Here is a 15,862-nt window from a genome sequence, read left to right as displayed (position 1 = left end):
CAGCCATGCTGACCGGGACGGCCAAGCTGGCTACCGGCAGCAGCACCAGCGACAGCAGCGGTACCAGCACCGACTTGAGCGGCGTTGGTGTGAAGAGCACGCTGCTCAGCCCGAGCCTGGGCCCTCGCCGCGCGACGGGGGAACATCATGGGGCCGAAGTAGCGGCAGGGGAGGTAGGTGGCGACGCCGAAGGCAGCGGTGTTGAGGCCGAGGGCCATCATCTCCGAAGAGGCCTGAAGTGCGAAACGCATGATGGATGGAGTTGGTGTTGTGGTTTGAGTGGAGAGTGGTGGTGCTTGACCAGGAGAAGAGCCTGCTGACGTGGAACGGTCGGGTCAGGCTTAAGAGGGGCAAGAGCGGGTGATATGAGCCACTCAAGCGGAAAGTACTAGGTACTTGGAGGGTAATGCAACGGCAAGACTGATGAGAGGATGAAGAAGGTGGATGGAGGACAAAGGCAGCAAGATGTGGGAGACTGATAGGTGTCACTTGGCCTTCCCCTCCCTTCCCTCCCTCTTATAAGGATGGCTAAAGCAGCCAGCCCCGGGCCTGCCGGCGCAGGTACGTACCTCAACTTCTGCGACACGACATTGGATGGTGCGTAGCTGAGTAGCCCAAGGAGCCAACCACCAACCCCGTCGACCTAGTTACGGTAGTGTGGCAGTGGCGTGAACCACCCAGCAGCATGCCCACGTCCGGTCATGTCACGAGGGTCTGCTGTGAGTGGCCCAAAGGCGCACTGCCTGGCTTTCCCCGCATTTGTGGTCGCGCGTCCCCGCTTTCCAGCCGTCTGGGGCCGCCCGCAGCTCCCTGCCGGCCGGCCACAAAAGGAAGGCCGGCGCGTGGCGATTGGCTGACCAGCTGCTGATCCGAGTCTATTGTGACACCCGCCTCCCTGCTGGAAGGCCTGGGCTTGCGCACACCAATCTGCGAGAGCGAGCGATGCGGTGGTTGTCGTCCGCGTTCCGTCAGGGATCGTTTAGGATCCTGGCAAACCGCTGCTTTAACGGTCGCGTCGTGATTGGGCAGCATCCATGCACAGCAGTTCTTGATTGGTTCTTTTCCGACGCGAGTACTGCAGCATGCTTGCGGACGGCCTTCCTGATGGTGGTGTGACCTGTGACCGGTAGATGCAGAAATGCGGTGCCGTGCTCGGTGTAACACATATAGCCTCGAAGTGCTGCCGGCGTCATCAGGGTCGCACGCTGGTGGTGTGCTCTTCGAATGATCGTGGGTGATGCCCCTTCTTCGCTCTCCTGTGGTGTTTTCGTAGTCCCTTGCATCTCAGTGATGTGGCAGTACTTAAGAGACAACGTGCCCACGATCCGTGAGTCACTTCCCTCGACGGAGGCTGGCGGCACTCGAGTCGGCCCAACTGCCTTGCACATCCGGTCGTTTCAGCAAGTAGTCTCCCCGCTCTGGCGAATCGCACGGAGGCGATAGCACAGGTCAGTGCCATGCAAAGCGCCGAGTAAACACCCGGAGATTAGGCCGTCGCCGTCGTGGTTACGTGGCGTGAGCCACACTTGATCGTCTGGAGTCCAGTTTGGAGCGAACGCTTTCGGGTGACGTGTGAGGGGTAAAATTGGACCGTGATCATCTGGCTTACCAGCCTCTGCTACTTATGCGATGAGATTTGCGTTGAGATCTCTCATTCTCCAAGGTGTTTGACCATCGCATTGCCTTGCGGGCACCCAGTAACGAGGCGGTCGCTTCGTTGGGCATTACGACGCTGTGATGTCCTGTCGAGCCTGTCGTGGCTGGTCCCTTAGTCGTTTCCGGCTTTCTGGCGGTGCTGAGAATGGAATGCGAGGCTGAGGCGGCGGCGGCATGCACGTGATGACGTCGGTGCGTGCCTCGTTGTCTATTGGAAATCCATGGTAGCGATCAGGAAATAGCTTACCATTGAACGCTAGCAGCCAGCACCTTTGGCGAATCAGCCAATGGCCAAGCGGCAACTCGGCCTATACCGGTAAAGGACGGTCCAGTGTTCGAGTTGAGGCTGAGTAAATAAGTGCGACGTTCACTTCGCAGTGGATGGACAATTCGGGGGTTGCCGAATCAAAGCTCACCAGGAACACGGAAAGCGTATTCTGAAGCCTCGGACATATGCAGGAACTTCCTTGAGCCTCATGCTACGTAATTTCCGACCTCTCGGTATGCCGACGGGCGAGATGTGTAGTCGATAGATCTCGGTCCTTCTGCGGCCAAGCCTGAGGCACTTTTTGCCTGAGGCACCAAGTGACTTACGTTTTCAGCACTCAGCTCCACCTCCACGCACTCGAGCCCTACAAGTCTGACGACGTCACTGCACTGGCTCTGATTGAAAAGAAACTCCTCTCACCTCATCTTGCTCCTTGCATGCTCACTCGATCCCGCTATTGTGCTGTCATGCATCCAAGGAGAGGTTCGCGATGACATAGTCTTTGGTCTATGCGGTCCGTTACTCCGTGGTGCCCTTCGTCCCACCGTCGTCTTCTCCTTCTTTTGATGCGGTGAGATGTGTCATTTCGAGGCCATCGCGGATCGTTGTCCAACGGTCGGGCAAGGTTGTTGGAGGCCGCCCGTCGGTCAGCGCCATCAACTTGGAGGCATTTTCCGGCATTGAGGCACAAAGGCCATGTTGTTATGGGCACGCCGCCCGTGCCGCTCTCGCTTACTTGCCGCGCGCATACAGATCTCAGGTTCCAGGTGTTGGGGAAGGGGCGGCCTCCGTCATGCGGGTATCGCGTGGGATCTTCCATGGGGTTTTCGGTTGCCTCGTTTTGCTGCCTGACGCATGGGTGCGGGACTACACTGGGGTTGGTGGCACGGCCTGAGACAACAGTTGGCCAACGCGGCGGCCAAACACTCGGAAAGCAATCGTCTGGGCCGGACGGAGCCATCAATTACCCCATCTGTGTCAGTTGCGGCGTTCACGATGGCTGCCTTGTGGGGACTGCGAGCAGATTGTGCCGCATAGATCGCAGAGGCGCAGCTTGGGGGCCAAGAAGGATGCGAAACCCCACAAGGCAGACCAAGGTGCGCGAGAGCGATTGTGAAGACGAAGAGCCTACTGATCCTTCGACGCGTGCGTGTGCGTGTGCGTGTGCGTGTACGTGTCCGGGCGCCGGGCGAGGGCGAGGGCGACGCGCTGGCACGGGAAGGCGCGAGTGATGGAAGGCACGACGTGAGTAGGTAGCGCCGGCTTTCCCGGAAGGTCGCTAGGTGGGAGCTCGTGCGACGGTTTCACCCACGCCGGGCGAGAGCCGCCATGGATACTACGCCCCGTTATAAAGGAGCTCGCCGTTCCATCTGCACTGCTCCGGCCTCCTCGCATTTCTCCCTGCTTTGGGCCACGGCACTGACGCCCCACCAAGCGCCGCAACGCGTTTGCCTTGTTGCCCTTGCAACTGACGAGCTCCGCGTGCCGCCAGCAGCGCGTGCGCATGAGGCACGAGAGCCGGCCAGCACAGCACTTACGTGCCCCGGAATATGCCTGAATGCAGCAGTCCTTCGTCAGGATATCGCTCCCTGCGCCCTCGACGGAGCGCAGCTTATCGCCTGCCTGTTGTCTTGAGCTTCATTCGCTCCAGCCCTGCCCTTCGGCTTGCATTCGTCGCCCTGCTTTTGAACGTCTGTCTCACTGTTGGCCTTTGAATTCTCCTGCTCACTGATCTGTCTTCCCCTCGTTACCACGCTCACGGTCTCTGGTCTGCACCTGCTGCTGCTGCTGCCGCTTTGATTCGCCCTCCATTGCTGGCGTTTTAAGGCAAACGTGCTGCTCCGCACGTTCGGCTCCAAATCTCCGTTCGCCAACCGCGTCCGATCATCATTTTTGCCTTCTTCTGCTTCCATCCTCGCTTGCAAACAAACCCCAGCCTCGCGACGCTCGCTTGTCCAGGTTCGTTTCTCGGCGAATTGTAGGGTGCCGTCTAAGCCAAGCTATTTCTGTTGTGGCCAGCCACATGTTATCTCATCAGTTTCTTATTCATTGCCTACCAATGAGATGGCGGAAGATCGGCACGGTCCCAATCACCATCCTTACGGCCTATCACCTCCAGTACGGGCTGTGGTGTGGTCACCCGCTCTTGCCTAGTTCCACTGCATTGCTCCATCTACTTTTCAGGCAGCCTCAGGGCGCCGTGGTGCCACTTCCATCACGGAAAGAGCCGTTTTTCCATAAATGCTTCACCATCGGGCTCGGACTCCGATGGACCGAGTGAACACAGCAGACTCAACCGCCCGTCTCCCAACCACGCACACACACGCACTTCTTGCCTTATTTTCGAACCGTTTGCCTTGCCAGGGAGAATATGACAGGCAGAAAGCCAAGGCTGATGAGACATGAGGAGCCATGTCGTCACTCATGGCCACGTCTCGTCCTCCCCCACTCACCTACCCCCAACCCGCTATTCTTCGCCTATCGTTGGACAAAGTGGAAGGGAGGAATATACCGTGATTGGATCCTGTGACACAACCTGCCCCCTCCCTTTTTCCCGGCATCGGCTGACGATCACTGTTGAGCTTCCCAAAAGATGCCCATTCTGCATCGTGCCAAACACGGCATTCAAACCGCAGTTTCCTACCAAAGCCTTGGGTGTAGGAAGGGTGGTGCAGATCCATGGTCAGGTGGTTGGGTGGACGGCATGCTGTACTCGTTGCCTACTTTTTCCCTGCCATTATTCCTCCTGCTTCTGACAATCTCGTGCTGTCTCCTGATTATGCCGCCTCCTCTGATGACGGGTAAGATGCATAGATTAACGCATTACCATATTTGTCATCCACAAAAGAAATCCAAGACTCTAAATATCCTACTGGCCGGGATTTTGTGTGGCTGTTCATGGTATAGTCGTGCAAGCTGCCGTAAGACATCATCTGCTACCACGACACACAAAAAATGCTAGAATACATCCCATACTTCGACTCTCTACTGCCGGGTATCGACACCCGTCTCTTCCCGTCCCCCCTTCCTTTGTCCGACCCGGGAAAGGATTTCGGCCCCAGCATTGCTTGTGTTATGAGCCAATTGTTCGCCCGGAGCACGCTCCGACAAAAGGAAAGCAAAAAAAAGGCAAACTATAATCCACTGTGCTTCCCGCATGAAGTGAGGAGTAAACAACCCGCAAGGTGTCTCAAGCCGATTGCATCTAGCTATTGTTGAATGCGCTTGGCTGCTTGCTGCGGGCTGCCTGCGGGCCTCGTCCGGTGCCTAAAGTTCGCCTTTTTTGTTACTGTACGACGGAGTTCCCTTATGGGCTTCCTGTTTCGTTTCCCTTGTAAACTGCTCTCAGCCGATCTTCCGGGTACGTCCGCATGCATGCCCTGTCTTGTCGTTCTGGAACATCTAGATTGTTCTTCTATCAATTATGATTTTCAGGCAACATATCTCAAACCGCGGGTGGTCCAATGGGCTCCGAGTCTGAGACTATTACTAGTGCGGATCGGGTATCATCACCAACACCCCGCGCACGTCCGGAACAGAAGGTGAGCGGATCGATGATGTGGAAAGAAGGAATGAGGTTGGGAACGAATGTTTGGTTTTCCTGCTGTTGGAGGATTCTTGGTACTCTGATAAACATAAATGCTAGCCGCGATTGCCGCGGCGACCGCCCTGCCGCAGGAGCAGAAGGATCGGAGCTTGTTTGATTTCTGACGCTGCTCGCGTGGGGTATTCGTATGTTAAGACTGGCGAATCGAATGCATCTTACTTCACCACTTCGTGTGGCCAGCAATGATGAAACCTAGCAGCCTGTATCGGCTGAAGAATAAAGCCGAAGTAGGCCAGTTACGAGGCTGAACACGAAGCCAATGAAGGCGTTAGCGATGATGATCGTGACGAGAAACTACTCTGAACCAGCCGTTCCGAAATAGAACCAGAAGATTGACATATTGCTCGGTATAGCGACCAAATGGGAAGCAACAGCGAACGAACGGGTCAAAAAATAGAGCATTGCACGAGCAGAGCACGGATCGCGAGAACGGCACTCTTGTCCTGTATAGCAAACAGACCGCGCCAGCTCTTCGGGTCGCATTCCAGGTCCTGGATTCTGGTCAGTGTGGATCTGGAGAGTCGTGTTGTCATCATGTCTTTGATGATTAGTCGTTGTAGGATGAAAACGAAAGCGAGAGTCGGGGCGAATCTGCGAGGGCCTGCAAATGCCCCGTGTTGCCAGCATTTCAAAGACGGTGAGGAGTGCGGTGTGGAGACCAAAACTTGGTTCTCCTCGGCGGGTGCCACGCATGTTTGGGGGAAGACCGCTTCGGCCGACTGGCAGCAAGCGGGCGTGAGGTGGTTTGCCTGCGAGTTCGGGCCTTCCTGACTCGGGTTCGCAGCGCCGTGTCAGCGCGGTCGTCACCCATCGAGGCTGGTGGGCTTGGGCGGATGCGGCGTCCCTCAGAGGACAATGGCTGTGAGGACGCCCGGCGAGAGCGAGTTCGCAGACAGACAAGAATAGCGCTGGAGACAAGGAGGCGCAAGTGCGAGGTCCCGCTTCGGCGCGGGCAGCGGGCAGCGCCACAAAGCGGGAAAGGGCAGCGTCAGAAAAATCCTCCAGGAGAAGGCACGCCGGGCCTAACGAGCAGGCAGTTCTCTCGTGGGCCATAAGCAGCGGAGGAGCAGAGTTGCTGTTGCGACTGAGGGTTTATGAGGAGCGGTCAGCTGAGATCAGTGGCGATGACAGCTCATCTGGCGCTCTCAAAAGGATGGCAGCTGCGTGTCGGACGGCCCCCTCAAGCTGAAACCAGTAAACGCAGCCATGCGGTTGTTGAGCATCGTGAAGGAGTCTGCGGGATTGCCCGTTGCGGCTAGGGGCAGGGAAGTGCGGAGGCGCGCGGATTAGTCGATGGCTTGCGTTGGTTTAGGCAGCAGCGGAATAACACGAAGCTGATAAGCCAGTGCGCAGGGCTGAGAAATGCGCCATTTCGCCAGGCACGCTGCTGCTGCTGCTGCTGACGGCGCGCGCGTGCGTGCAGCTCGCACAGCGTCGTTTTCGCCCGAGGGCCTTACCGGTGAAGATTGGGCGGCGGTGGTGGCGCGCGCGTGCGAGTGAGGCTCAGGCGGCTGGGGATCGTCGCGGAGAATTGGCGAGTGGGGGCGGTTTCTATTTCCTGCGAGTCCGCGGGCCAGGCAGCGGCCTGCCTTGGCTTGAATTTTATACGCACGTCAAGGCCATGCGGCTGAACGTTTTCGTGCGCCGCGCGTGGCCAGGGGGCGCTGCAAGAGCCGCAGGCAGGCAGCAATAATGCGAACCGTCAGCAGGCAACCACGGTGTGCGTCCGGTTCCAGCCCCCAACGCCGGGCCAGTGGCACGGAGGCCGCGCTCCCTGCCGTCAAAGGCTGCCTGGCTCCGATCGCATTGTATATAGCCGCACGACTGGCGACGCAGCAGCGAGCAACAGACCTTCTAGACGTCGCCGCCGGGCTCTTATCCGCCCACGCCCCTCGCCTCCCCCCGGCCCCGACCAGGCGGATCCTCGGCTCCGTCCGCCCAGCCGCGCCCACGTCACCTTGCAGCCCTCCCGACGGCCGCCTCTCTCAAAACCCTACGTCCACCCCAAAGCGCCGATGCGTTGTTGTGCCTGCCCCAGTGCTGCTTCCGACGCGCCCTCGACACCCGGCGTTCCGACCGGCCCGTGCTGACTGGCGCCCCCGCATGCGACCAACCGACCTCCGCCGCCTGCGACTGCTGCAACTGGCTTCCTAACATGAACACGGACTACTTCGACCTGCACGAAGGCCTGACCACCACCCAGCGAGCCCAGGCAAAGTCTGCTGCCCTCGTGCAGCCCCTCGGCGACGCCCTCGCCTGCCCCTACTGTGAATGCGAGCTGTTCGACCGCGATGACGCCCTCTTGCACCATGTCCGCACGAGCCACGCCGCCCAAATCCAGGGCTCCGGCGTGAAGGAGGGCACGCCCCTGTTTAGGAAACTGCTGCGCGACGAGGCTCTTCACAAAGCGTGAGTCTGCTCCCGGCCGCGCCGGCCTGCGCTCTCCTGACCAGTCTTTAGAAAGCAAATTGCCACCGCCCAGCACCAGCGCCGTGTCGAGGAGCAGAGGCGCGCGAAGCAATCCCGCCGCCACGATGCTGCTGCAAGAGGCCAGACGCCGGACCTGAACCGGCTCACCCTTCAGAGTAAGACCCCCCCGGGCCACCTCGGCGCGGCCCGGCCTGCGCGGAAGCGTGCTGGATCTGACATTCCTGCGTCAGAATCGCCTAACCGGTCCCCAGTCCGCCAGGATGCAAAGTCCCGGAAGGCTCGCGGCATGGACCCCGCAGTGGAGCCCCAGATTGCCGACGTGGAGATGGCCGAATATGCAAGACAGCTGCCGCATCACCCACACGCGAGCCCCAAACGCCCCGTCACGGCGCAGGAGCCACGTGCTCAGCCTTACGCTGCCCTGCCCTTCCATCCCCAGGCCATCCCCCATCGGGATCCTGGGTCCGCCTCGCCTTCCTCGACATCACACCATGGCTCTCCGGTGCCTCCCTCGGTGCCAGACCAGTCGGTGGGCTTTCCCCAGCCGACGAACGACCAATGGCCCGACCTGGTGCTGCAGCCAGACTCCCGCCCCATCTCTCAGGAGCAGCTCGCCGCCGAAGTAAAGTCCATCTATGCCGGCCTCACCATGGTCGAGTCCAAGTGCATTCATGTCGACAAGGCTCAGGCGACGGCCGAGAGAGATCCGGTCTCGGGCCAGCATCCACGGCTAGCGGCCGATCATTGGCAGGCCCTCATCGCCCTTCATAGGACTTTACTTCACGAGCATCACGATTTCTTTTTGGCATCACAGCATCCTTCGGCAAGTCCAGCACTGCGCCGTCTCGCTGCTAAGTATTCCATGCCGGCCCGCATGTGGAAGCATGGCATTCATTCGTTTCTGGAGCTTCTTCGTCATCGTCTACCGGAGTCTTTGGAGTACATGCTTACCTTCATATACCTGGCTTATCAAATGATGGCCCTTCTTTATGAAACAGTGCCTGCTTTCGAAGATACTTGGATCGAATGTCTCGGCGATCTTGGACGGTACCGGATGGCAATTGAAGACGAAGACCTCCGGGACCGGGAAACATGGGCGGGTGTTGCCCGCTTTTGGTACAGCAAAGCCGCCGATAAGAGCCCTGCCGTTGGCCGTCTCTACCATCACTTGGCCATCCTGGCAAGACCTAATGCTCTGCAGCAGCTCTACTTCTACTCTCGTTCTCTTACCTGCGTCCAGCCATTTATGAGCGCACGCGAGTCCATTCTTACACTTTTCGACCCCATTCTCGGCCGCTCGTCTACATCATATTCCCATTCACTTCCCGTCGAAACCAGCTTTATACGTGCCCATGGATTACTTTTCGAAAAAGATCAAGCATTTCAGCAACATACGTTTGACCACAACCTCAGCGACTTTGTCGGACAGTTGGACAACAGCATTGGACGCGTCACCTCGAAGTGGAAGGAGCAAGGAGCGTACATGGCCATTGCGAACATTGCCAGCTTGTTCGATTACGGAAGCGAGGGCAATTTCTTGCGCCTCGCATTTGCGACGCAGCTGCAACACAATATACGTGAACAATTTGAGAAGAATGACGATCCGGACTGGCAATCAGCGCACGCCATCCTACCACCAACGCCGCCCGCGCCCAACGACATGAAACTCGACCTCCAGACCGCCAACACTTTTCCTAGCGCCTGCCGTCTTACCTTCGATACATTACGCATTGTCCTCCGCCGCTTTGGGGACAAGAACGTTCTGACTCATTTTCACATTCTGCTCGCTTTCCTGAATCAACTTGCAACGCTTCCTTACGATACCTCGTACGTTTTCGAATACGTTCACTGGGGGGATTTTTCCTTCTTCCTCAATACCTTGGCAAGGTCTGAGACCTTTACGCCAACAATTGAATGCCCTAATTTCCTGCACGAAGGGGAAGAAGACTTCCGTCCGTTGCCCGAGGACTACCTGATCCGGGGTCAACTGTGGGCTCACTCGTATTATCCGGCGACATGGTTCAACGGTGTGGTGGATGAGGAGGAGCGGATGCTAGAGCTGGCGTCGACAATCAGATCACGGACCGAGAGAATCCTGTGGCTGGGGGTTCGTCTCGCATCGGTAAGAAACCATCCTGGATCAGCCAATCCAGCGCATTGGAGCTAACGTGCTAGCAGAAAAACGTTGGTTTGAAGTACGACAGCGCTAGTCACAGCTGGGGTGTTCATCGCTCAGGTAATGCGATGGATGTGGATTAATGAATATGCCCATGCAAGCAGTGCCCGTCACGCAGATGACATGGACTTTTGCAATCACGCGCGGAAGCCACGCGCCTGACATAATGCCAATGCTGTCGCCAGAGGCTACGAGTACCGATTCATATCGGCCAACGTACGCCCCAAGCCTTGAGGTTCTAGCCTCAGCTGAGCTGCCTGAAGAAAAGGCACGTGTAATACGCGACATGCGGCGTCAAAAGACACGTCGATGAGGGTTGAACAGAAGCACGCCGCGCAACTTGAGCAACCAAATGTCTCAAGGGCCATTCCGTGCGGTAGATGAAGAAACAAGAACAATACAAAGCAATTATCATGGTACACGGCTGGCCCGAAATATGAATATATGAATGAAGGGTCGAGGAATATCGTATGACTCTCCGGTTTCCGAGGGGGCCCCATTGCATCGACGACTTTCTAGTTCCGGCCGCATGCCCTGACCCCTACCATCTCCACCCCCTCCTTGATCTGCGCGGTCCCTGTTGGAGATCTTAGATTAATTCTTCTGCAGGCGGCCGGGCCGAGCCTGTGAAGAATGCTTGACCGTCACACCAAACCGCCCTGGCAGCGATCACGCAAGGGGAAAGCGAGCGAACAACCTTAACTGGTCGATCAGGTACGAGATCCATGTTTAATTCTCTTCCATACGTCATCCTTTCCTTGCCATTGTCTTGCACAGGGGAATGAAATTGCTCTTGTGATACAGTTCTATATACTTCACGCCGTTGGCCCATAGGATGCGCGGAAGATGCCGAAAGAGTGTTTGCCTGGCCTGACCAGCTGGGTGACTAAGAGACATATTGTGAGAGTCGAGAAGACTTAGTCCTACTCCAATTTCCAGTCTTCTTTCTCCAACAATTCTTTCTCTACCTTGTGTGCGCATCATGGCCCCTTTCCCTCTTCATCCACTGATTTACCAACGGAACGTTGTGCTTCTCCAACGCGGCATCCCTGAAGAGATCAAAAACACGCTCATCAGTATTTCGCTAGCGCTCCTAGCCGTGGGCGTCATTCTTTTGGTCATCATTTTGATCATGTGTTGTCGTCGTCGGTGAACACAAAAGCTATTCCAGGAGATTGAGGAGGAAGAAAACTCCAAAGACGGCGTTTCCGTGAGTGTTGTATATATTGGGACTGGTTCATCTTCTAAAGGCAACAGGTTTCAATTGTCTTGTCATTTTATCGGAAACCTCATGGCGGAACTAAAATCTCAACAGTCAGTACGATGTCGATTGCACCAACCGAAAGTCACCACATACCGAATTCCCCGGCATTTTACACCGGAAGTGCATCTACATTGGCAGCGGGAGGAATGCCAAAGCATTCGAACCTCATACTTTCTCCGCTAACGTATACCCTTTTCGAATATCTTCTCGCAAGCATGGCATTATACCTCGCCTAGGCACACGGCAAAGCATTTGGTTGCGCAAGGGATGGGATGAAGCACTGGAGTCATAATCGGACAGAGTGCCGAGACAACAAAAATGTATTACAGAGAAGAAGCATCGTAATGAATACACCGATGTCCCTTGAGGGAAAGACATTGAAACATCCCAGCATCCTCAGCTCGACTCGATCGAATGTCCACCGCCTTCTGCGTTTTCTAATCGACGCCAGCTCGTGAGAACCTCCGTACGAATGCCTCAACAGGACCATCGGCTATATCCATTTTATTTCGACCTTCACATCAGAGTCCACCAAGTTCTCATCTTCCACTGTCTCGGAATTGGTGTAATATGGACCGCGGACGTTTGGACCGCGTCGCCACACCTGAGCGGTGCCGGCTCGTTTGTGCTGGTTATCCTTTGCAGCTTCATGATTGCGCATTTTGAGATCATCTGCTATCGCCTTGAAACTTACGGTAAGTGGGAATCCTCTTCCATCTCTCGTCTGGTTCCACTGCTGGAATCGATGGCTGACTATGATAGAGCGTGTTGGCCAGGATTTCGACCGGCACGCTAGGCATGTAGAATCATCATCGTCAAATTCAATTCCATATACAGGGGAACGGCTTGTTCATCCGGCTACACTTTATGGCTATGGAACAATGAGGTTGGTGCTTCACGCTGTGTAGCTGCTTGGAGTTAGATTGAAGTCCTTGGATCCGAGAAGGTAGGTCCCATTGGAATTTGTTCTCCTCATCATGGCATGCACAAGGACTGAGCCCACTTGGCCCAAGGTAGGGCGTGCCTTGGCAGTGAGTGCAACTCCGATACCACATCTGCCAAGCATCACCCTGTCTTGACATCGAAAACGCCAGATCATCCACAACTCCTTGATACCTTGATAAATGCGCCACTGGACACAGAACATTGACCTGACCAAAACCAGGAAGTCCCCACACGCGCGCGAGCCCACAATCTTCCGATTCTACTCTCAAGCAACGGGAGAGCCATGCCGTATAGCAACGTACCAAAACGCCTCCGCAACTCGCACATCGTCGCCGTCGTGACGTCCGTCAGCCTCCTCTTCACTAGCATCATGATCATCGCGAGCGTCGGGTCGCTGCTGCCCCAGCCCCAGCGGAACGCGAACATCCGGCTGGGCGGCATCCTCGCGCTCGCCTGCTCCGCCACCTTCTACTCCGCCATACTCGTCGTGACCGAGATCATCGACTTCCGCAACCACACTCGGAATTTCGTGTGTGTGCCGCTCGATGGTGTGTGGTCTCTCCTTCCCAGCTTCCTCCCTTTTACTACTACTACTACTACTTTTTCTTCTTATGAGTGACATGGCGGGTGCTGATCTCAACCGTGCAGAATCTTATCGTATCCGTACCGACTCCGACCTCGACTCCTCGACAAATGAATCATCGTCATCATCAAGGGCCGCTGCCGGCAGCAACAGCTCGCAGGAGCAGCGACAGCAGCAACGAAGGGATGCCACTACGTCGCCCGACGCCATCCAGCCAACCCCGTCGAACACGGGGTCGGAGCCGCCCGACGTCAAGTCGGAGGGCGCCTCCACTGAAAAAGGTGGGAACGTCGAGAAGTCGTCCGACGTGGCCACCCAGACTGAAAGGCGAGGTGGGTGAATTTGAGAGTGTGATGGATAAGATGCTGACGCAACCCCAAGGAATTATTCGATTTGAACTTCCTTAGGGAGAACGGCTGTCGATCTTGGGGTTGCGGGTTTCGCTGGAGAAGGTGGAATCGATGGTTGGTGTCGACCTTCTTTTTTTCACAAATTCCCACTTACCCATCCATTGGATGACAATGTACTGCGTATATGATTCATGACGTCTTACCTCCTCATAAATGCTATTTTGACTAAAGGCACCACCCTCCCCAATCCTCAAGTGATTTTCCCCCCCTCAAGCACTCCTCTCCTCCAACACGGCCAACCCCACCACGTCCGGCGCCGGATCCGGCCCCGGCGCACCCAGCACAACGACGTTCCCATCCCCCTCGACTAAGCCCTCTCCGACCTCGACCACCAGCCTGCCCGTCTCGAACCAATCGCCGCCGCTGATGGGCAGGGCCCAGCGCTTGGCGGCGGCGCCGTTGACGCTGAGCGTCACGTTGCGCGTGTTGGTGCCGTTGGACCAGGACGACTGCAGCGCGACGTCGTAGTTGATGTAGTCGATGGCGAGCAACAGCGATCCCGAAGAGGGCGACGACACGTTCGAGAAGGTGACGGTCGAGCCCGGGTACACGTCGACGGCCTTGGAGCCGACGGGGAGGCACTCACCGCCGCCACACGCCAAGATGGACGCGTTGCCGCCCGCGACCGCGGCGCCGGTGACGGGGTAGTAGTGCGCGTCGGCGAGCGAGGTGTTGGTGGGCGTGACGTCGGACAGGACGAGCAGCTTCGCCTCGTGGCCGGCGAGGTCCAGCTGCAGCGCTTCGCCGCCGCCGTCCGCGGCGCCCAGGTCGCTCGCGGCCCACACGTCGCGCACCGCGCCGGCGGCGGCGACGCCCAGGGCCGGGCTGCTGAGGTTGAGGCTGACGGACCGGCTGTCGTTGCGCCAGTTGGCGACGGCGACGACGAGGCGGCCGTCCGTCAGGTTGCCGGCCCAGACGTCGTACTCTTCTTCCGTGTAGCGCTGCACGAGACGCGCCTGCTGGCCCAGGGCGTCTTGATTGATTGCCAGGACTTCTTCGTTGGCCAGGATGTCGAGCGAGGCCTGGGGTGTGAGGGTGGTGGACATGGGCGCGCCAATAATCAGGGGCGATTTGTTGATGGCCCACATGGTGAAGTGGAAGCGTTCTTCTTCCAGGCTGAGTGCGTTGAGGCCGACACTGCGGTAGATGAGCATTTCCAATCATGGTGGGAATTGTGAGAAGGAAACACGTACATGAGCATATCCATGTCGGCGAACTTGCCGACACCAGTGTGCTTCCAGAAAGGGACGACTTGGTTCGTGATGCGCCAGATGGACGACCAGCTGTTGTAGATGTCGTTGGAGATACGCCACGAGTTGCCCAATTTGGGGGCCCACACGCCCAGGTCCTCGCCTACACCCCATTGGCAGATCTGGTAGACGATTGGCCGGTCCACAGCATCGAGCGCCTGTGCCATCTCGGCGAAACGGACAGACGGGTCGGGCTCATAGGGGTTGTACTCTACAAATCGTGCGGGCGAAATCAGCTTGGAGAGACTCCCCTGTAGCGGAATCAGGGACTTATCTTCGGTCACATTGGCCCAGCAGTTGTCGTATTTTAGCGCGTCACCGCCCCATTCGGCAAACGACTGCGCATCTTCAGTCTCGTAGCCTGCTTGCTGTCAGAATTGGATCTTCCGACGCTTCGCCACGGGATCTTACCCAGAGATGCTACCAGGAAGATGTGATCGGGATCCGGAGTACACTGCCACTTGCCCGCGCCGCTATAGAGGCCGAATTGCAAGCCCAGTCCATGGATGTACTCGCCCAATGCCGGGAAGCCGGACGGAAACAGAGTTGAATTCCAAGTGATTTTGCCGTCGGCCGTCCTGTTCGATGACGGCCAGCCGCAGTCAGTGGTGACGACGTCGTAGCCCTTTTCGGCAAACCCGAGGTCCACAAGGCCTTGGGCGTTTTCCTGGATGATCTGCTGCGGCGTCAGGATTTGGTGCAGTCGAAGGGCAGGCGGAAGCATACGGTCTCATTGGGGAGGCAGCTGTAGTAATTGTAGGAATTCCAGCCGAGCTGGGGTGTCGCGGTTCGAGCAGTGGCAGCGACATGACCGGGCAGGGCAACGATGCCCGCAAGCAGCCTCAATGCTGTCTGTGTCCCAATCATTGTGGTGGGGTTTGACTTGAGATTGCTCACGCAAGCGGGGTATAGAAGAAACGGTTTATATGCGTTTGGGAGTCACACAGTGGTGGGGTAGCTCCGCTTTCCCCCATCCAAGACGAGAACCCCGGTGGGAGAGGGCTGCATGTTTGGAGCCGCTCCCGCCACGACGCCGGGGTGGCCCAGTCGGGCTAAAGGTGGGCGAGACACAAAGCTAAAATGACGTTCGGCCGGCGTTGATGATCGACTGAGCTCGGCCAGTGCGGGGGAGATTGTGGGGAGGAAGGTCCGGAGCAGCTGCCCAACCCGAGTACGAATCGCACCTTCCACCTGCGGACGTGGCGCCACCTTATGTCTCCGGCGGTGCCAAGGTGCCTGGAATCATGCGCTTGGCCATTATGAGGCCCTTCGC

General features: G+C 57.3%; 2 protein-coding genes across 2 annotated transcripts; one reads left to right on the top strand and one right to left on the bottom strand.

The window, feature by feature from the left end:
• Positions 1 to 7,686: 7,686 nt before the first annotated feature.
• SLS55_005182 (uncharacterized protein) lies at positions 7,687 to 10,128 on the top strand (the record flags this gene model as incomplete). Its single annotated transcript, XM_066776632.1, has 2 exons — positions 7,687 to 7,940; positions 7,992 to 10,128. 2 exons carry the CDS (start codon positions 7,687 to 7,689, stop codon positions 10,126 to 10,128), a joined length of 2,391 nt encoding a protein of 796 aa, XP_066632474.1.
• A 3,420-nt stretch (positions 10,129 to 13,548) lies between these two features.
• On the bottom strand, positions 13,549 to 15,456 carry SLS55_005181 (uncharacterized protein; the record flags this gene model as incomplete). The annotated part of the gene is made up of 4 exons (XM_066776631.1): positions 13,549 to 14,476; positions 14,533 to 14,950; positions 15,001 to 15,265; positions 15,316 to 15,456. 4 exons carry the CDS (start codon positions 15,454 to 15,456, stop codon positions 13,549 to 13,551), a joined length of 1,752 nt encoding a protein of 583 aa, XP_066632473.1.
• Between the last annotated feature and the right edge of the window lie 406 nt (positions 15,457 to 15,862).

This window comes from Diplodia seriata (genome assembly GCF_021436955.1).
Source record: "Diplodia seriata strain FDS-637 chromosome Unknown scaffold_5, whole genome shotgun sequence".
Classification (NCBI taxonomy): Eukaryota; Fungi; Ascomycota; class Dothideomycetes; order Botryosphaeriales; family Botryosphaeriaceae; genus Diplodia; species Diplodia seriata.
The sequence above is the reverse complement of the archived record's forward strand: the minus strand, read 5'-3'. Positions and strand labels throughout refer to the sequence as shown.